This window comes from Fukomys damarensis, unplaced genomic scaffold (assembly GCF_012274545.1).
Source record: "Fukomys damarensis isolate Sample0158 unplaced genomic scaffold, DMR_v1.0_HiC HiC_scaffold_2, whole genome shotgun sequence".
Classification (NCBI taxonomy): domain Eukaryota; kingdom Metazoa; phylum Chordata; class Mammalia; order Rodentia; family Bathyergidae; genus Fukomys; species Fukomys damarensis.
Window position 1 is genome coordinate 50,275,435 of NW_022900914.1, and position 20,616 is coordinate 50,296,050.

At 42.3% G+C, this 20,616-nt stretch overlaps 1 protein-coding gene across 1 annotated transcript in view; it reads right to left on the reverse strand.

Moving 5' to 3' along the window:
• Positions 1 to 365: 365 nt before the first annotated feature.
• Tacr1 (tachykinin receptor 1) overlaps positions 366 to 20,616 on the reverse strand; it is a 165,373-nt gene continuing 145,122 nt past the window's right edge. Inside the window, exons 3-5 of the mRNA XM_010631601.2 lie at positions 12,113 to 12,263; positions 10,526 to 10,722; positions 366 to 3,493 (exon numbers count right to left, since the gene is read on the reverse strand). Of these exons, the coding sequence (XP_010629903.1) occupies positions 3,202 to 3,493; positions 10,526 to 10,722; positions 12,113 to 12,263 (640 nt within the window). The 3' untranslated portion in view covers positions 366 to 3,201. The remainder of the gene's footprint in view (positions 3,494 to 10,525; positions 10,723 to 12,112; positions 12,264 to 20,616) is intronic.

Sequence of the window (20,616 nt, forward strand, 5' to 3'; positions counted from 1 at the left end):
TTGATCCCTCTATCCTTTCCAGGATATCTACCCTTTAATCACCTAGGAAATCTCTTGCACTTCTGATTCTGCCTTGGTATCTGCTTCTTGGACAGCCTGAACCAAAACAGCTCTAACCACAAGTGACATTGCTGGTTACCTCACAAAATCCCATCTCAACTTCTCAAATCTCAGCCTGGAAACACTTCCCAGATCCCATATGGTCACAGAATTTGGAATTTCCTGGATGCTCCATCGATTTTCACTCTTCCAGCTATACAAATGATGTGGGTTCCCAGCATTATCCTATCCAGCCACCTATAGAGTTTCTGTTTCCTAGAGAAGAGACAAAGGCATGAGATGGTGAAAAACATACTTTATTTTCTGTATAGAGATTCTTTCTAGGATCTCAGGCTGAAAAACACAGCAGCCTCAGGAATGCCCCCTTTCCACTCATCTCCTCTAAAATCAAGGCAGTGAAAGGACCTCTTCAGTCCCTTTCCCCTAGGATTCCACTAAGTCCTAGGTCTTAACATTCTGCCAGGGATTGAGGAGGACAAGGGCTCTTGTTCTCTAGTTCCTCCTATAAAATCCCCTCAATACCTCCCAATTACTGTGAGTACATGATAGAAACCAGAGCTCCCTCCTGAGAAAGAACAATGATTGAGAGGAGATTGCCACAACACAACACACTGACAGCAGCCGAATTCCACATTTTGGAAGTAATAGAACAGAGATAGCCCCATGATGTCTCTCATTCTGTTACTATAGGACAGTATACCAAGGAAACACACAGAAGACATAAACACAGGCAACACGTCTCTATATACTAAGAATGAAATCCATGCACAGTGCAAATCATGGTGTGCCTCACACACTGAGACCTGACAACATTTCTATGAATTAAATAGATATTGCAGTGTGGGGCAATAGAAGGCCTGCTGGCACTCTCTGATGTTTTGTTTTGTTGCACTCAAAGCTGCTTAGAACCATTCCACACACCCTGTTATTATGCACAATGATGATACTGTTCAGCTATATCTCTTTAGGTCCATTGGACTGACTGGTGGCTCCCTTTGGAATGTCTCAGAGAACTCTCACTGCAAGGACTCTCAGAAGGTATCAGTCTTTGGCTTCATTACCCTGAGAAGAATCTGCTTCTCAGATGTCTTCATTCCTCCTATGCAGCTGGATTCGCTAGGACCGGTAAGTTAGGAGTGGCAGGTCCAGTGAGCTCATCCACAGTGGCAGTAGTTGTGTGTCCCTGGCTCAGGCCTCAGTCTGGAGCAAAGCTTAATGAATCCTTGTTGAATTCAACTCTATTCTTTTCAGTTCAATTCAGTTCTTCCCTGTAGGTTGGATGTCCCCATCTCTGTATACCTTCTTTCTGAGTACTTCTCAGGATCATGTCGATTCCCAACATCCACATATGGCACAATTCTCTATTGGAAGTGTGACTAAAACTTTGGGCATGGAATTTTGTTGTCCGTAAATTTAGTTTTCCATTCAGACATCTACATCCATATGGCTTTCCTTTGTTTATTTGATATATCCCTTACTGCTTTGCACAAAATGGTCCTCAAGTTTTTGTTTTTTTTTTTCCTGGCATATACTATTTTTATATACCTTCCACTAGGTGTGTGATTCTCTTGCAGGGTTAGAACCAATTGGGCTGGTAGAGCCTGCAAACCCACTAGGTGGCATTGTTCTCCCCTTAACATTATGGATGCATCCAGTATTCAAACCATGAGGAGGGCATTCATAGATATATGAAGCTTTTGCTTCTGGCCACATCTGGACAAGACACAGATCTGGGAGACAGGAAGAAACTGCATGTTCACCTGCTGGAGACCCCAAGGCTATATTGGGACAGGAAGCCTTTTTAGCTCATGTTCTTGGCAGATTGACTACCCTTTAGGGAGACCAGCAGAGTTATGGGACAGGAAGAAGCCACTCAGAGACTGAGGGAAGATGCATGGTGCCTCTTCCCAAAAGTGCAGTTGCAGGGTGTAGCAGTCTCACTCTACAGGTTTCTGAGCCCATGGCTTATGCTAGCACAAAGATAAGAATCTGGGTTAGTGCCTTTGCCCTAAGATACTGAGAAGCCAGGGCAGGAAGTCTGAATGCTGGTCTTCCTCAGTGGTGTTCTCAAGCTGTTCACCTGTACAAGCTTGCTGGAGAGGTGCAGGCTTTGTTATGAAGCCCTCTGCTCTACCCAAGGCCAAGCTCTTTTGGCAGGAGGAATGTACTCAGGGTTTTAGGGTAAAGGGGAGAATGTCTGAGATGGATATTTACATGTTTTATCAGTTGCTGTCTCTCCAGGAAATGGGTGTCACTGCTTGTACTTTATGGCTACCATGTTTTGGTGAAACAAACAAAGAAACAAAAATGTATAGGATTATTGAACTATAGAACATTCAGATTCTAGGGGACACTTAGATGATTTAGTTCAGCCCCACTGTTTTCATACACAAGGACCGAAGCTCAGATAGATTAAGCCTGTCAAGTGCCTCCTGATTCTTGGTCAGAAAAGACATTAGCTGGCATCAGTAGATACATTCTGCTGGCCCTGATCGTTCAGGGTGGCCTCTGGGGACATAATGCAGAAGAGCCTGAGGCTCTCAATTCCATCATGTTTAAATGAACTGAATGAAATATTGAGATATTAAATAGGGGCAGACATATTTTTTTTTCGCAGATGCTTAAAAGATGAAGTTAGATCTTTCATGCAGAATATATGCGGCACATTCTTTTGTTCACCCTGTCAAGTGAAGGCTGGAGTGATGTGAACTACCAGCTGAAGGAAGCTAATCTGAGGATGGCTCAGAATGACTTTACTGAGTAAGACAAAGGCTCCAGGCAAACAGAACTCTTGGGTCTGCTATTGTGCTGCAGAATTCACCCTGAAATAAGCACACACATGCTGTCCAAGTCACTTTTAGAATCATGGACTGAATCATAGAGAAAAATCTAGTTCAACCTCCTTATTTTACAAACAGAGACGTTCAATTATTTGTCTTAGGTTACACAGTACGGGGATGACAATGCCACGGACAAATCCGGATTGATTTCAGGATGAAATGTTTTTTTCTAAACCATCCTGACCCTTTCAAAGGCTCCAGTTTTAGGGTGTTTCTGACATTTTCCAAATCAAAGAAGTATCCATGCATGAATGAAGTAGGACGGAGGTGACCAAGGCTGCACCTGCTGGTGGCCCATTGCCTAGGATAGCATGTTAGAGTAGAAGCTGGAGCTCTCTGCCATGGTCTTGGAGTTGCTACGTGAGGAGCCATTGGAGGTCAGGTCCAGGGATGAAGGTGTGGCCTTGGGACCTTCCTCGGGATCCTCCTCGTGGGCCCCCACCACTGTGGAGATGGTGGTCTCCAGGCGGCTGACTTTGTAGACACTACCCTGGGTCTGGAGATACCGAGTGGACTTCATTTCAAGGCCTTCATAGTCACCAGCGCTGATAAAGGGGCAGCACCGGAAGGCATGCTTGAAGCCCAAGCGGAACCTGGAGAGAGAGCAGATGGAGAGGTGACCCTTGGGATGGCCTGCTCCCAGGCTTTTCCCACCACTGTGTCAGTTCTGCAGGGCACACTCAAGCATAACTCTCTGTCATTGTGTTTTAAATTAACTAACAAACATCTGGAGATGCTGTGGTCAAAAAGGTCAAGGTAATTTATCAAGGTCAAGTCCAAGACTAGAACCAATGTGAAATACGTGTCTTTCCTGATTGTGGTCCCTGGATTATGCTGCCTCCGCTGGTGTGGGGTCAGAAGACTGGATCAATTCATCATTAACAAAAACACTCACCAGGAGTTTTCTGTGTGTACCTTACTGTGATAGTTACCAGGCTGATGTCTTGTAAAAACACATACTGACTCTCAGACCTTTCTCTTAAAGGGCCCACTTACTGCAATAAAACTTTCTTCCATTTGTGTCCTTTTAGCATGCCTCAGTTTCCCTGCTTTTTATTATTAATTAATTAAATTTTTTTTAAAAAAATTGAATTTATTGGTACATTCTAGGTACACAGTACAGTTACATTCATTACTGGGATCTTGTACCTTTACATGCCAGGTCTTGGTTCTCATTTTATCCCCTTGTCCCCCCACTCTCCCTTCACCCCCTCCTCCCCTCCCCACCTTCAAACACTTTAATTCCATTTGTACATTTCTCATATTTTTTTCCTTTTCCTTTGTTCCCCTTTCCCTATCCCTCTCACTGTCCCTACACCTTTGGTCCTTTTCTTCCTATTTCATGTAGCTAATTGTCCCATTAGGATCTTGAGTACTATTTTAGTTTTTCACATGAGAGAAACTATTTGGTATTTGCATATGTGTGACTTATTTATTTCACTTAGGAGTATATCCTCAAAATGTACCCATTTACCTATGAATGAATCTACTTTCTCATTCTTTATGGCTGAGTAGTATTCCATTTAATAGAAAAATCACATCTTCTTTATCCAGTTTCCAACTGATGGGCAAATGGACTATTTCCAAGTTTTAGCTATTACAAACTGCTGCTATAAACATGGGTGTGCATATATCACTGTGGTATGATACTTTCAATTCTTTTGGAAAGATACTCAACAGAGGGATAGCTGGGTCAAATGGAATCTCTAATCCTAGTTCTTTGAGGTGTATCTCCATATTGACTTCCATAGTGGTTGCACCAGTCTGCACTCCCACCAACAATGGAGAAGGGAGGGTTCCTTTCTCCTCACAACTATGCCAACATTTGATAGTGTGTGATTTCTTGATAGCAGCCATTCTTTGTGGGGTGAGGTGAAATCTCAGTGTTGTTTTCATCTGCATCTCTCGAATGACCAGTGATGTGGAGCATTTTTTCATATATTTACTTGCTGTTTTTATTTCTTTGTCTGAGAAATGTCTGTTCATTTCAGATGCCCATTTTAGAATTGGGTCTTTATATTTGGGGGGGCTGTTTGTCTGAGGAGCGGCTGGTAAAAAGGTTTTCCCACATTGTAGGTTGTCTCTTAGTTCTGTTGATGGTTTTTTTGTGGTGTAGCAGCTTTTTAATAAGATGAGATCCCAGTTGTTGATTCTATCTGCTAGTTCCCGTGCTACTGAGGATTTGTTCATAAAGTCTTTTCCTATGCCAATGTCTTCCAGAGTTCTGCCTAACTTATCTTCCAGCAAGTTTAGTGTTTCTGTTTTAATATTTAGATCTTTAATCCACTTGGATTTTAATTTAGTGCATGGTGATAGATAAGGGTCTAGTTTTAATCTTTTGCAGGTTGAGATCCAGTTTCTCCAACACCATTTATTAAAGAGGCTATCTTTCCTCCAGTGGGGACTGTCAGCTCCTTTGTCAAAGATGAGGTAGCTGAGTGCACCTGGAGTTGTTTTTGAGACTTCCAATCTGTTCCACTGATCCTCAGGTCTGTTTCTTTGCTAGTACCATGATGTTTTTATCACAGTGGCTTTGTAGTATGGTTTCAAATTGGGAATTGTTATACCCACTGCCATGGGTCTGTTGCCTAGGATGGCTTTTGGTATTCTAGATCTCTTATGGTTCCCAGTGAATTTTTGGATTCTTCTTTCTAGTTTCCTGAAGTATAGTGTTGGGATTTCAATTGGCATTGCATTGAATCTGTATAGCAGTTTTGGTAGTATGGCCATTTTCACTATGTTGATTCTTCCTACCCAGGAGCAGGGGACATCTTTCCATTTTCTTATATCCTCCTTGATCTCTTTTTTCAGAGTTCTGAAGTTTTCAGTGTAGAGGTCTTTTGCTTCTTTTGTTAGACTGAATCCCCGATACTTCATTTTTTGGGGTGCTATTGTGAAAGGAATTATTTCTCTAATTTCTTTCTCAGTGAGTCTGTTATTTGTGTACAAGAAGGCTATTGATTTTTGGGTGTTGACCATGTATCCATCTACTCTGCTAAAAGTGTCAATTAAGTTGAGAAGTCTTTTGGTGGAGTTTTTGGGTCTTCAATGTAGAGTATCATATCATCAGCAAATAATGACAGTTTAACTTCTTCCTTTCCTATCTTTATTGCTTTAATTTCTTTCTCTTGTCTAATTGCTATGGCTAATTTTTCCAGAAATATGTCAAAGAGGAGTGGTGATAGTAGGCATCCTTGTCTTGTTCCTGATTTTAACGTGAAGGTTTTCAGTTTTTGGCCATTTAATATGATGTTGGCTGTTGGTTTTTCATAGATAGTCTTTATTAAGTTGAGGCATAGACCATCTATTCCAATTTTTTGCAGAGTTTTTATCATGAATGGGTGTTGAATTTTGTCAAATGCTTTTTCTGCATCTATCGAGAGGATCATGTGGTTCTTGTCCTTGACTTTGTTAATATAGTGCATTATATTTATTGATTTACATATGTTGAACCATCCTTGCATCCCTGGAATAAATCTGACTTGGTCATGATGTGTGATGTTCTTAATGATCCTCTGTATTCTGTTTGCTAGTTTTTTATTAACGATTTTTGCATCTATATTCATTAAGGAGATTGGCCTGTAGTTCTCTTTTTTAGTTACATCTTTCCCAGGTTTGGGAATCAAAGTGATATTTGCTTCCAGGAATGAATTTGGAAGTATTGCTTCTCTTTCAATTTCATTGAAAAGTTTGAAGAGTAATGGCAGTAGATCTTCTCTAAATGTCTTGTAAAATTCAGCAGTGAATCCATCAGGACCTGGGCTTTTCTTTGTTGGTAAGTTTTTAATTACATTTTCAATTTCACTGATTGTGTTTGGAGTGTTTAAAATGTTTTTATCTTCTTCTTTCAACTTTGGTAATTCATAAGTATCTAGAAATCTGTCCATTTCTTTTGTGTTTTCCTTTTTATTAGAGTATAGGTTCTCATAGTATGTATTAATGATCCTCTGGATTTCTGTGGGATGTGTTGTGACTTCACCTTTTTCATTCCTGATTGCATGAATCTGAGCCTTTTTCTTCCTTTTTTTGATAAGGTTTGCTAAGGGTTTATCAATTTTATTTATTCTTTCAAAAAACCAACTCTTCAATTCATTTATTTTTTGTATCATTTTCTTAGTTTCCATTGTATTGATTTCTGCTCTAATCTTTATAATTTCCTCTCTTGTTAGAGCTTTGGGTTTTTCTTGCTCTTGTTTTTCTAGGAGTCTAAGAGTCATCGTTAGATTGTTTATTTGAGCTTGCTCTGTTTTCCTAATGTGGGCATTCAGTGGTATGAATTTTCCATGTAGAACTGCTTTCATTGTGTCCCTTAGATTCCTGTATGTTGTATTGGCATTTTTGTTTATTTGTAAAAACTGTCTGATTTCTTCTTTAATTTCCTCTGTGATCCATTGATTGTTCAGGAGAGTGTTGATCAATTTCCATGTGTTTGTGAAGTTCCTACAGTTTCTTATGCCATTGATCTCCAGCTTTATTGCACTGTGATCTGATAATATACAGGGAATAACTTCAATTCTTTTGCATTTATTCAAACCTGTTTTGTGAGCTTGTAAGTGATCTATCTTGGAGAATGACCCATGTGCAGCTGAAAACAATGTATATTCTGATTTTGTGGGGTGGAACACTGTGTAGACATCTAATAATTCCATGCTTTCAAAGTTTGGTTCAGTTCTAATATTTCCTTGTTGATTTTTTGCCTAGATGATCTGTCTATTTGCGATAGTGGGGTATTCAGATCCCCCACTACAATTGTATTAGTGGTTATTTGGTTTTTCATGTTACTTAATATTTGTTTGATATAGTTGGGGGCATTTATATTTGGTGCATACACATTTATGATTGTCATTTCTTCCTTTTGGATTGTTCCCTTTACAAGGATGTAGTGGCATTCTTTGTCTCTCTTAATCAGTTTTGGTTTGAAGTTTGCTTTGTCTGCGAATAAGATTTCTACCCCTGATTTTTTCTGGCCTCCTGTTGTGTGGAGAATTGTTTTCCATCCTTTCACTTTCAGTCTATGGGCTTCTTTTTGCACTAGGTATGTTTCTCGTATACAACATATTGTTGGATTTTGTTTCTTAATCCCTTCTGCCAGTCTATTTCTCTTGATTGGTGAATTGAGGACATTGACATTGATAGTTATAACTGATATGTCCTGACTTATTATTGCCATGTTATTGTCCTTTTATTGACTCTTTTCATTTTTTGTCCTCTCCTTTTAGTTTATTGCCTTGGCTATTTGATTTGCTCTGTTGGGCCTCCTGGTGTTGTGATCTTCATTATCTTTCTCGGATATTGTTTAAAATTCTTTGTAGTGCTGGTTTAGTATTCATGAAGTTTCTCAAGTGTTCTTTGTCATGGAAGTATCTTATTTCTCCATCCATTTTGAAAGAGAGTTTTGCAGGATACATCAGTATTGGTTGTAGGTTGTTTTCTTTTAGGACTTGACATACCTCATTCCAGGCTGTCCTTGACCTGAGGGTTTGTGTTGAAAAGTCTACTGTGATTCTGATGGGCTTTCCTTTGCATGTGATTTGTTTCTTTTCTCTTACTACTTGTAGTATTTTGTTCTTCTGTTGGGTTTCTGGGATCTTGATTATTATATGTCTAGGTGTAATTTTTTTTTTTTTTGATCGTGGCTAGTTGGTGTCCTATATGCCTCACTTATCTGTATGTCTACTTCTTTCCCTCTGTTTGGGAAGTTTTCAGTCATTAATTCTTTGAACAGCTTTTTTAAGTCATTTGACTTTTCTCCTGGTACTTCATGGATTCCTATCAGTCTTATGTTATTCTTCTTTGCATCATCTAGGAGTTGTTGGATCGATTTCTCATGCTCCCTTACTGTTTTTAAGAGACCTCTCTTTTCATGGCCACTGTCTGCTATTCTATCTTCTATATCTGAGATTCTGTCTTTGCAATCTTTTATTCTGTTGCATACACTTTCAATAGAGTTTTTAATCTCTTGGATATCTGTTTGAATCTGTTTAATGGATTCCATTTCTTTCCTATGTTTGGTGTTCATTGTTTCCATTTTTTCTTATTCTGGGCCTTCATGGTTTCTATTATGTACCTAAGCTCATCTATGTTTTTGTCATTTTCTGTTCTGGAGTCTCGAATCATGTCTTTAATTTTACTCACCATCTCTATGGTTATCTGGGAAATAATTTCTGTTTTGAATTTTTCTAAAGCATGATTGATCAGTTTTTTTTACTTCCTATGCTCTGAGTTCTGAGTGTCCTGGAGGTTCACTATCTTATTTTTCATCCTCCTTTGCTGTACTGTTTGCCATTGGTGGACTGGAAGTCTCTCTTTGTGTCTTGCTTTAGTGTTTTCTCATCTTTATTTTTGTGGTTGGGTTGTCCTTGATTCAATCTCTGTGTCATTAAATCTTCCTGATATCGTTGCATCCCAGTCTTTGATTCTCTAATGACTTATAGACATTCTCATTTTCATAATTGAGAAAACAACTCATCAAATCAATCCCCATCCTTTATCCCTATCAATACAATCAGGAACATAATAGGATCAATCACCACCCTTTATAGCCCGCCATGCCTCTGCAGAGTTTGTCCAAGGACTGGCTCAATCAGGGGATCTAATTGCTGGGGGGTGTGTGTGCTCAGGGTTGCCCATGTGGCTACCCTCCTGGCGCTGTGTCAGAGGAAATCAGTGGCACCTGCTGGAAATGGCACGACTCCAGAGAGGCCCATAGTTTGGGCCGGGCCATGCAGCAGAGGTGGCTCTTGCTTTTTATTATTTTTTAAATTAATTATTTATTTTGCAGTTCTTTCTGTACCTGCCATTTGGAATCCTTGATTTTTAAACAGGGAAAATCTTCCATTACTTAAAGATGTATAAGAAGATTTGTCCCAAAATTTTAAGCAGATAGACAGAGTCTTAGAAGAAGGATGAATGTGTGAATTAGGTTAACAGAAGTCATTTTGGCAATTCAAGTCTGTTTTTTTTCACAGACTCAGTACCACATTGATACCTGATTCACAGAAGGATCACCCCAGACTGATGACTGATGATAGAAAGACTACATCAATATTTTCATTCTCTTCCTCTCTGAATAGAGCTGGAGTGCCTCTCTGGATGATAGACTGTGCTGTAGCCTGGCATCCCAGGTCCCCTTGGCAACCCTCTGCATGACACAGTGGATTACCTACTGATAAGTACCATTCCTGGTGGCTCTTCCTTCTCCCATTTATCTAAGATTGGTTTCTGGTGAGAGAATGGCTGTTCCCCAGCCTATCTAACCATGTAAAAGCAGGTAGTGTCCTGCCAAAAATGCTAGATTAGACTGGGGAATGCTGCCCAAATTGTATGGTGAGATGGGAAGAAGATCCAGCTGGCAGGCTGCCTTACGTGCACCTATCACAGGGCTTTTGTAATTTGATTCAATTTAGTTGCCAGTATCTATTTAAAGATCAGATGATGTCACACAAAAGTATGGAGCTGTGGTTCCTCTTGGAAAACAAGTGAAAATCAGTCCCTCTCATGCTGATTCTTGAACAGCCATAACCAGCCGTCCCTATCTCTTCCTCTTGTCTTACAGCCAGCTGTTCCCATTTAGGGTGGTTACCTAGGTTGTGGCCTCTGGGAAGGGTGTGGGTTGGATTCCTCACCTGTCATTGAGGCAGCAGTAGATGATGGGATTGTACATAGTGGAGCTCATGGCCAGCCACATGATGGCCAGGTAGACCTGTTGGATAAACTTCTTCAGGTAGAGATCCGGGTTGATGTAGGGCAGGAGGAAAAAGATGTGGAAGGGCAGCCAGCAGATGGCGAAGGTGCACACCACCACAATCATCATCTTGACCACCTGGTGAGAGGTTGAGGCAGGTGAGCACTGGTGCACTCTCTCTCCCCACCCCTCAATGAGCACAGTATGATATGGGGTGGGAGGTATTTATAATATGTCTTCCAAGGAGGAGGAGGAAACTTTAAGATTTGGTGTCAAAGGACTTGGGCTGTATGTGCAGTTCTTAGAGGGTGGCCCTTGGACTTATATCCTTGCCATCACTGGGGAGCTTGTTAGAGGTGCAAATCGCTGGGCCTACCCAAGACTTACATGGAATCAGAAACTCTGAGGAGGGACCCAAAACTCCATGCTACATCAACCCTTCAGATGCCTCTGATGTGCTCTCCGTTTGAGGGCAAATGTGTACGCCCCCTTCTGGGTGATGGCTGAAGATGCCAAAAGAGACCAATTCAGGAGCAAGAGTAATTGGGTCCTCAGCAGGGTGAATGAGGAGAGAGGCAGTGAGCTTTCTCTGAGGATTGGAGGAGAGGGAAGGGGAGGCAGAAATTTGGACAGTGGCAATAAAGGCTCATCCAGTGTTTAAATTAGGCTTAAAAGAGGGTCTTATGAATACTGAGTGCTGTGGTTTGGATGTTTGTCGCCTCCTCATCGCCCACACTCATATGTTAGAGTCCTAACCCCCAAGGTGATGGCATTAGGGGGTGGTATTTAGGAAGCCATTAGGTCTTGAGGGTACAGCCTCAGGAATGGGATGAGTGCCCTTACAAGAAGCTTGAGAGATCCATTGCCCCTTCTATCATGTGAGGAGACAGCAAGAAGGGACCATCCATGAACCAGGAAACAGCTCTAATGAGACACTGAGTCTGCTGGTGCCTTGATCTTGGACTTCAGAGTCTCCAGAGAAATAGAATTTTGGCTGTTCACAAGTTCCCAGTCAAAGATATTTTGTTACAATCATAGAAATAGACAAAGATTTTGGATGATGTAACCTCCTTATCCCCAAGAAATCTTAGTGAAAAATATAATATCCATACAGTGAAATGCTATCTATGCAAAGAAGTAAAAAAGTAGTGGAGAAAGGGGTGAGAAAACTCATTATATATTGATTTTTGGGATTCTGGTGCGTGTTAAGTGAAGAATGTGACAACAGTGTGTATGTACTATTTGTGTAAAAAAGAAAAGAAAATCATATATATTTATTTGGTTTATAAATGTCCTTATTTACAAGGGCTAGTAAGATACATAACAGTGGTAACTGTTTTGGGTATATGTTTTTGTGTGTGTGTATGAGTGTGATAAAGAAAGTTCTCTCCCCTTCTCTCTTTTCCTCCCCAGACCCAGGGAAAACTCTGCACCTGCTCCCTTGAGGGCTCACAGATTTGCCAGCCCTGCGAGACCACCTGCTGCCTGTGCTGGGGTGGGGGTCAGGTGCTGTCTGCCCCATACTCACCTTGCGCTTGGCAGACACTTGCTCATGGTACCGGTCAGAGGAGTCCCCGGGGATCTCACTGGCCCACAGTGTGATCCCCACGACTGTGTAGGCGTAGCCGATCACCAGCAGGGGGAGGAAGTAGATCAGCACAGTCACACAGATGTGGTACCTGCAGCGAGGTGGACGAGGTGTCAGTCTGAGAAAGAACAGGGGTGGTTCAAGCTTGACAGCAACCCTTCCCACCCTTCACCGCTGTGGGGCTGGGCTGTGAGGTCTGCCGCCTGCGCAGGGTGAAAGGTTGATTAGCTAGAGAAAGAAAATCTCTCCAATTTATGTTCTCCTTCTGGACTTTTGCCATGAGGTAGACTCTTTTACAGATTGAAGAGAGAGGGAGAGACGAGAGAGAGAGAAAGAGAGAGAGGGAGAGAAATAGATGAATAGATGATAGGGAACTGGATCTATTGCATACTTGTGGCAATTAAGCCAAAATTGTTAATTTTAATATTACTTACCTCCATTAATACAAATCTAGGTTGCATAATTGGAAGTATATTCTGTAAATGAAGGAGGTGATTTCCCCATGTAATTCATACCTGTAGACTAGTATATTTAAATGAGAACCACCATAGTTGACGATTCCCAATATTTGCTATGTAATGCAGGGAACTGCAGTATTGATTATGCCCAAAGCAGGCTGTACGTAGCACAGACTGTGAAGAGTTAACCCCACACCTGGCTTGTCTTGAGAAGCAAGTCTGGCCGAAGCCTACATGCTGAAATCAGAGTATTTCACACCCAAAGTCTATTTCCATAATTAATACTTTCTTAACTAGAAGGACAATGTCCTAATTACAACCCTATATTCTGTCTATTCTGTTCCGAATTTGAGAATGCTTTGTCTTGTCCTTTGTTTACATTAGTTTCCATAGAAACTGCACAACTGCGCACCCTCACACATAGTTCTACCCTTGCACACAGCTCATCTTTATCCCAGTTGGTTACCAATAAAAACCAGTGGCTTGGACTAGCACCAGCTTTGGGGCTCTTCTTCTGTCTTTCTTAAGTCTGTTGTTTTAGCGTTTTCCCCTCTGGCTTGCATTATACACTGACCAGGAGACTGGAGCCTACTGCAGAGGTTTCCAGCAATGTTTCAGGGGTCCTCAGTAATGTGACAAATAGATTCATGGATAGAAGAATAATTAGCTTGTTAAGACTAATCCTACTAGTTGGGTCCATAGGTGAAAGCCACCAAGTGTAAATTTCTAAGCCTGGCCTTTGGGAATATACTCTAGATAGATCTCTGCCTGGATCTCTAAGTCAACACTTGAAAGATAGACAGACACCAACTGACTCATATTTAACTAGACATGAGCAAGAAATAAATCTTTGCAATGTTAAACCACAGAGTTTTGGAGGTTTGTTGTAGCGGCTTGGATGCTTATCTTTTTTTTGTTGGAAAATAATACATTTTTTTAGTTGAAGCCGGTGAAAACAGAGTTTAAAATCACATAGGATTTGCATTTTAAAAACATGAAAGCACTAGGCTCGTTGGCATCGGAGTAACTATTTACACTGAACATAACATAGTTACAGCGCAGTTTTCCAATGTTTGAGAAATAATGAGGTTCCGTCTCTTATGCTTCACAGAGGAAGGAGGTTTGGCTTTGGGGACAAGTGTCATTAATGAGGGCCATGGAGGTTCATCAGCTTCAGAGTCACATGCAGTCTGATCCTGGATGGTTCTTGCTCCTCACGGTAGCTGGCTACAGAATGGAGAGCTAATGGGTAGGGGTGGGAGGCCTCTGGGACAAGGCCTCTGCAGACCCAGCTCTCACTGGTTCTCCCCAGGCTGATGCTGGGGCTCTGTGGTGGTAAAGTAGTCTTCCAGAAAGCCCTGTGAGTACTCAAAAGTGGGGCACTCCTCGGGGTCCTTTTTCCAGCAGTGGATCATGAGCTCGTGCAGAGATGGGGCAGGGACAGGGCTACCAGTAGCTGCACTCGCCTGCTGCAGCAACCCCCAGTTGTTCATGCCTGGGTATAGCACTGTTCCTTTGGTGACCAGCTCTGTGAGTAAGATTCCAAAAGGCCACACGTCAGACTCAACTGTGAACCTCCCATGTGGAGCTGCTCAGGGGCCGTCCATTTAATGGGGATCATTGCCCCTTGTCTTGTTGTGTACTCATTGTCATCAATTAACTGGGCCAATCCAAAGTCTGCAATCTTGCAAATTAATCCATTCCCCACTAAGATGTTTGCTAATCGCAGGTCTCTGTGGATATAATTCATGTGCTCAATGTAAGCCATTCCTGTGGCAACCTGTGCTGCCACATCCACAAGATTTGGTAATTTCAGAGCTCTTCCTTCACCGCATAGATGATTATCTTATTCTGTGTACAGCAAGGGGTCTTCTCTGCAGCAGACTCAAATACGCTTTCTGAATTTTGAGCAAAGGTATTTTTCTCACAGGGTCTTTGGCTCATCTGGTAAGCCTTCTTCCCAGATGTGTGCATAATGGAGAGGCTCAGCACTCCCAGTAGCAGTTACAAGAATGATGAGAACAGCTAATATCTTGAGAGACTTGTTCTAGGTCACTGCCGTGGTGTGGATAGGGTTTGTTTTTCAAAGGTTCAAGTGCAGGAAGCTTGGTCTATAGGGTGGTGATGTTGAGGTGGTAGAACCAATAGGGGAGGGGTTCTTAGGTCATGGATGTTGTCTCCTGGAAGTGGGTCAGTCTTATGGGACTGGATTAGATCCCACAAGATTGAGTTGGTATAAGGGAGCCTCCCATCTCCCCTAATCCATGCACATCAGCCCCCATTCTTGCACATGCTCCTGTCACTGTGATGTAACCCACCGTAAGACCCACACCAGAGCTGACCAAAAGTAGTGCCCTTGAGCTTTTAAAACTGTGAGCTAAATAATCCTCTTTTTTCTATAGAGCATCCAAGCTCTGGTATTTTGTTATAGCAGCATAATATAGACCACAGCTGCCACTGTGCTAACACTAATATTAATGGCAGCATTAGTAGCAGAAATGGTAGTTAAATTTGGAGTATTTATGAAGAGAACAGTGCCAAGAATTTTATTATCATTCTCTTCTATAGCCCCTTAAGTGAATAGTTAGGTAGGGGCTATCACAATCTCACTGTGTAGATGAGGAAATCAAATTTTAGAATTCAACTAATTTGTTCAAGTTTACAACTGATATCAGGAGGAGTTGGGACCAGTGTGAGGCCTGTACCCCTAGAGTTATCTTCTTGCCATTGGAAGAATCACCTGCAGTTATTTCCTTCTATTCTGGTTACTGCTTGTGCTAATTCTCTGCAATGATTTCTTTTCAAAAGGGAAAGCCCACTTATCCATTTAATTTTTCCTTTATCAATACTCCATTTGCTTTCAATCTCTAATTTGTAAAGCCCCACAGCTTTGCTACTTATACATCCACTTCTGAACATTAAAATTTGCAATTTGAAAATGTTTGAAGAATTCTTAAGCAACAAGCCACAGACAGATTCAGCAAAGCAGAGTGCAAGTGCAACTCTTCTGCACAGATGGGCTACTCCTGTCGCAGCACAATCTCCAGGTCGCCTACACTGTCATCTTCTCCAGCCACCGCAGTAATGGCTGCATGATGTGCTTCCTCCCTGGTCTCAGTCCTTCCTCCAGGATGCTGTAATGTTGGCATCTGGGAGCAAGGCCTTTACAGACTCCAGGGGCAGGGCCACATTGAGAACCCCCTTTAAGCCCCATGTCTCCTCCCTGTGACAAACAGCCCTGTCCCCTGCCGACTGGCTCTTGCTCGGAGACCTACCCATGTTAGTTGGTCCTCGCAGGCCTTGGAGCCTTAGCACAACTGTTGGGTCAGGGTTGTGCTGAGAGGATGCTGCCGTCAGTCCATGCTCCTTTCCCCAGGCCTATGGTTCTCTACTTGAGTGGCCTCAGAATCCCCTGGGGGCTTGGGCAATGGCACAGGCTGAGCCTCAGCCTGGGTTCTTGGTTCGGCAGCTCTGGGTGGGCCTGCAGATCTGCGTGGGCAACATGCTCCTAGGAGATGCTGTTCCACTTCTGTATCAGATTCTAAGAAACCTGTAGCAGATCAGCACATGATGAAATGAGAACCAGCACAGAGCTTTATAAATGACCACTGCCCAAAGGTGCTCACTCATATGGCTTTGGTGTGGGGGCAGCAGGCTTGTTTTGGAAAATTATTCTGATAGAGGATGAACATTGAGAATCATTCATACCCTACATCTACGAGCCTCTGAGGCCCTGCTTGGCCTCCACTGTTATTTGGGATTTAGTGACTTCAAAATGTGTTTAAACCATGGTTTATGGTGTCTGTATCTGACACTTTGGCATCTGAGGCTGGCTTTGTGGTCTTGCCTGTCCCTTCCAGGTCTATCTGCCTTACATATGTAAACTAAAAACCTGAAGCCCACATCTTCGTTTGCTTTATGGGGCTTTTCCACTACATGATATTGTTCTCCTGCCTGAGTCACCTAAGCCAGGCATCAGTCTGTTAGCACCTGTACCTCAGAGCCCACTGATATTATTCAAGCTACTAATCCTAAACCTGTTTACCCTGCCTCCCTGGTTCTTTCCTGAGAAAATCCCAATTAAGCCTTTCTTTGTAGTATGGGGCCATGCTCTTTCATCCTAAGAATGTCAGTAATAAAATACCTTTTCAATGTCAAACATGTCCTGGGTATGTTGGTCTTATCATACCTAAATATAAAATAAAATCTATATTTTTAAAATAATATACCTTTTGGAAAATTACAAATCAGTTCATTAAAAATGCTAAGAGGAAGCAGTAAACAAAATGTATCAGCCCCTTTTGTCAGAGAAGGAAAACTAACTGTCATTTATTTGAGAACAACAAAAATATACACTTACATTCATTAAAACGTCAGGTAGAACATTGCTTTTTCCATGCTCTACAAGGATGATTAAGAAGAGCATAACAATATGATGCAGCAAGTCTGTTTCTAGGGCACAGATCCAGAACAATGAAAAGCCCAGACCAAGGCAGATACTTACACACCAATACTATTCACAAAAGCTGGAAGGTGGAAACAAAATTCACTCTTAAAAAAAGAATGGAGTTCAGACATATGGATAAACCTTGCAAGCATTCTGCTGAGTGAATAAACTTGCTACAAAAAGACAGCTATTGTAGGATTTCACTTCTATGAAATGTAGGGATAGTTGTACAAATTGTGAATGTTCTTAATGCCACTGATTGCATGTTTCAAATAGGTTAAAGGGTAGCTTTATTATATAATATGTATTTTATCACAATAAAATAAGTACATAAAAATTCAGCCTAGCTAGGATCCTAGTTATCCAGATTTGCAGTCTTCTGCCTCTGTAACCACTCCTCAACCATCCCCTTCCTAGAGGCAAGTTTACTCCTTTGATGAGATCAAAAGTTAACCAATTCCTCCTAAGTTTAGGTCAGATAAACTTTTATTACATAGTAACTGCAAATGCTTCATCCAAGCAATGTCCAGATTATCCAATGTCCAAATTATCAAAAATTCTATATGAATGTAAGACAAATGAATGAAACTGTGTCATTAGAAAATATGAAATTAAATATGTTTCTTTGATAATTTTTTGGAGAAATGTTACCATATTGTAGTAATTGGAATTTGGTAAATATATATGCTAAAATTATTATTTTAGAGATCTGGCCAGTGAACCAGAGTAATCCTATTTTTGTGGCTCCCCACCCACTTTGGCTTTTGATTCTGACATTTCCTAGATTCCTTCTGGGCAGTATTTAAAACTCTTAGAATTAATATCTGCCTTGGGAGAAAAGATGTGGTGTTGGGATTAATAGAGGTCAGCAATACCCTAGAAAAGAGCTAGGAAAGACCCAGCCATGAAAGCAAGAGGTGGTGACAGGAGGAACTACTTTGTTTGTGTGCTGGATTTTGCAGGCTTAGGGTGGCTGCACATTGATTTTGATCGTTAAACCTCACCAAAGCACTTCCAGGAACTATCAGTAGGAAGGTACGTGCAACAGCTCCGTGCCTTTGTTCCTTCTTGTTCACTGCTGTAGGCAGTGGAAGGCGCTTGACACATTTCAGGATAAGCTTGCTGAATACAGACCATGTAGTCCCTGAATCCACCGATTCCCTTGTCCTTAATGATCTAATACCTTAATGCTCACTAATCCAGATGTGCTTATGTCTCAATAACACGAGTCACCTCGTTGTTCAAAGCATCAACAGTTTTGATTTTTGAAATAATCCTCAGTGTTTGAAATCAAGATCATTGGGTTTATTAAGTAGTATTTAGGTGTCTTCATAATGTCCTTGGTGGAGATACTGGGTGGTTTAGAGTGGGAGAAAGAGTCAAGAAGGCATGGTTCTGAGTTCATCATATTCACTCTAATGTGCTTTGTGGGTTTATGTATTAGCTTCCTGTGGGTGATTTTGTTTGCAAGGGAAGATTTCAGCTGTTACAGAAAGACTGAAGAACACCAATGTAATCCCAACCCCTTTGCAAGGCATTAACCCTCTCTTCAATATCTATACTTTGTAAGCGTGCAACATCTTCTTGAATGTCCTTGTGACATGCTGCTCACTACCTTGCAAGCTGAACAATGGCAGCCCTTGGGAGCTTGTTGGTCATACAGACTCTCAGTCCCCATCCTCAGTGGGCCAAATCAGAGCATGTGTTTTAGTGAGACTACCTGGTGATTTATGTGTGAGCTCAAGTTGGAAGTGCACAGCTCTTGTTCTTGGCTGCACATCAGGAATCACTAGAGGGAGCAGTGAGAAGTTCCTGTGTGTGGATCCCACCCAGAGCTTCTGATTTAATTATTCCACAGGCAGCCTGGACACAGAGCTTAGGAAGCTCTCCTGGTGATGTCTCTGGGCAGCAGGGCTAAGGGCCACTGGCACTGAGTCCTGCTGCTGGCAGCTATGCCTGTACCTTCTTCACCCAAGTGGAAGCCTGTGGCCTGGTAGCTTTCACTGCTCCATCCTAGGTCACAGGCAAGAAGCTGAATCCACCTTGAAACATCCTGCAAATGTGTGCAAGACAGAGGCCCAATCCAGAAGGGCATTTTATGACAGGATGGGGAGACCTTAATTTATTCTGAAGTTGATAGGAAACCAAACAACAGTTTTAAACAGGGGGCTAATCAGATCAGAGCCCACTGCTCTGGCAGTGGCACGGATGTAGGTGGACTGGCTAGAAGCATTAACTTTTAGGATGCTTCACAGTGACCTGGAGAAAATAAGGATGCTTATTTTCTGAGCTTGGGCCCTGGCAGGATAGATGAATGGATAGGAGGGGAAGGCCCCAAGAGGTACTGTGGCTGGAGGGAGAGCTGTGGACTTGGCTGCTGAGGGCATGATTGGCCAGGAGGAGTGGAGGTAAGTGAGAGCATCTGTCACTGGGATGGGTCCCTGGGAGGAGGGCAGCCCTGTGCTAGATCGGTAAACTGCCTTTTGGACATGCTGACTTTGAGCGCAGGCAGGCACAGGCCTGGATCCAAAGCTGGGTGGAAAGTTTGGGATGGCATTAGACACAGGAATCCTCAGGTCCAAAAACCACAAGGTGAGGGGATGCATTGGTCATGGGAGAAAGAAGGCTATATCTGGGGGCTCCAAGTCCAGGGTGAGAGGTAGGGGTGGGCAGGAAGAGGGTTCCCAGGGGTAATGTAGCCCGCCTCTGAGAGGAGAGAGGATCAGGGTGGCAACTTGCTGTCTGGTCTGGAAAAGTAGAACCAGCCAGGTGATCAGTGATGGTTAGACCAGGTGGGCTGAGTCATGGGAATGAGGAAATGGAGACGGTAGGTAGAGACTCCATTCTTAATAAGCTTGGCCATGAAGGAGGGTAGAGGGCAGAGGCCAAGTGAAGCCATGGGGCAAAGAAAGATACCCACGTGTTTGGTTGAAAAGGCAGGGGATATGAAGACCTCTGAACATCCCCAATGTGGTCCAGTATGCCTCCAGGGTTTAGAAACGCTCTCAGGAGAGATAGCAAAGGCAAGAGACTCTAACAGAAAGAACCCAGCTTCCCTCATGTACCCTGCTCCTCCTTCCTGTCTGCTTAGGCTCAGGGTGGGAGTGGGGGTAGAGCACGGGGGCGCGGGGCACTGATAGTGTTTTTGTGTGGAGGCAGGTGGCTAATAGTCCTGTCTGGAATTTTGATTGGGTGGAATGTACAGAAAAAGCAAATCCTGCATGAAAAGCCTTTGCACATTTCATATTGTAGAGAGAAAACAAATTAGATGGCCCTCAGTTTGGCTGAGGGTCTTATTGTAATTCAGAATATAAAAGCAGATGCCAGAAACCTAATTCAGGTTGAGGCAAAAAGTGCAGATTTGGTTTCTGTGAGAGAAAATGGAACTATCAGGAGAAGCAGTAGCAGGGACCAGGTAGCTAGGGCGGGACTTGAACCCATGGTTCAACAACAGCCTTGCAAAAGGGACACAGCTAGCAAGAAACTTCCTGTGGTGATGACTGTTCAATGTGTTGCAAGGAGCAGTTGAATAGTATCTG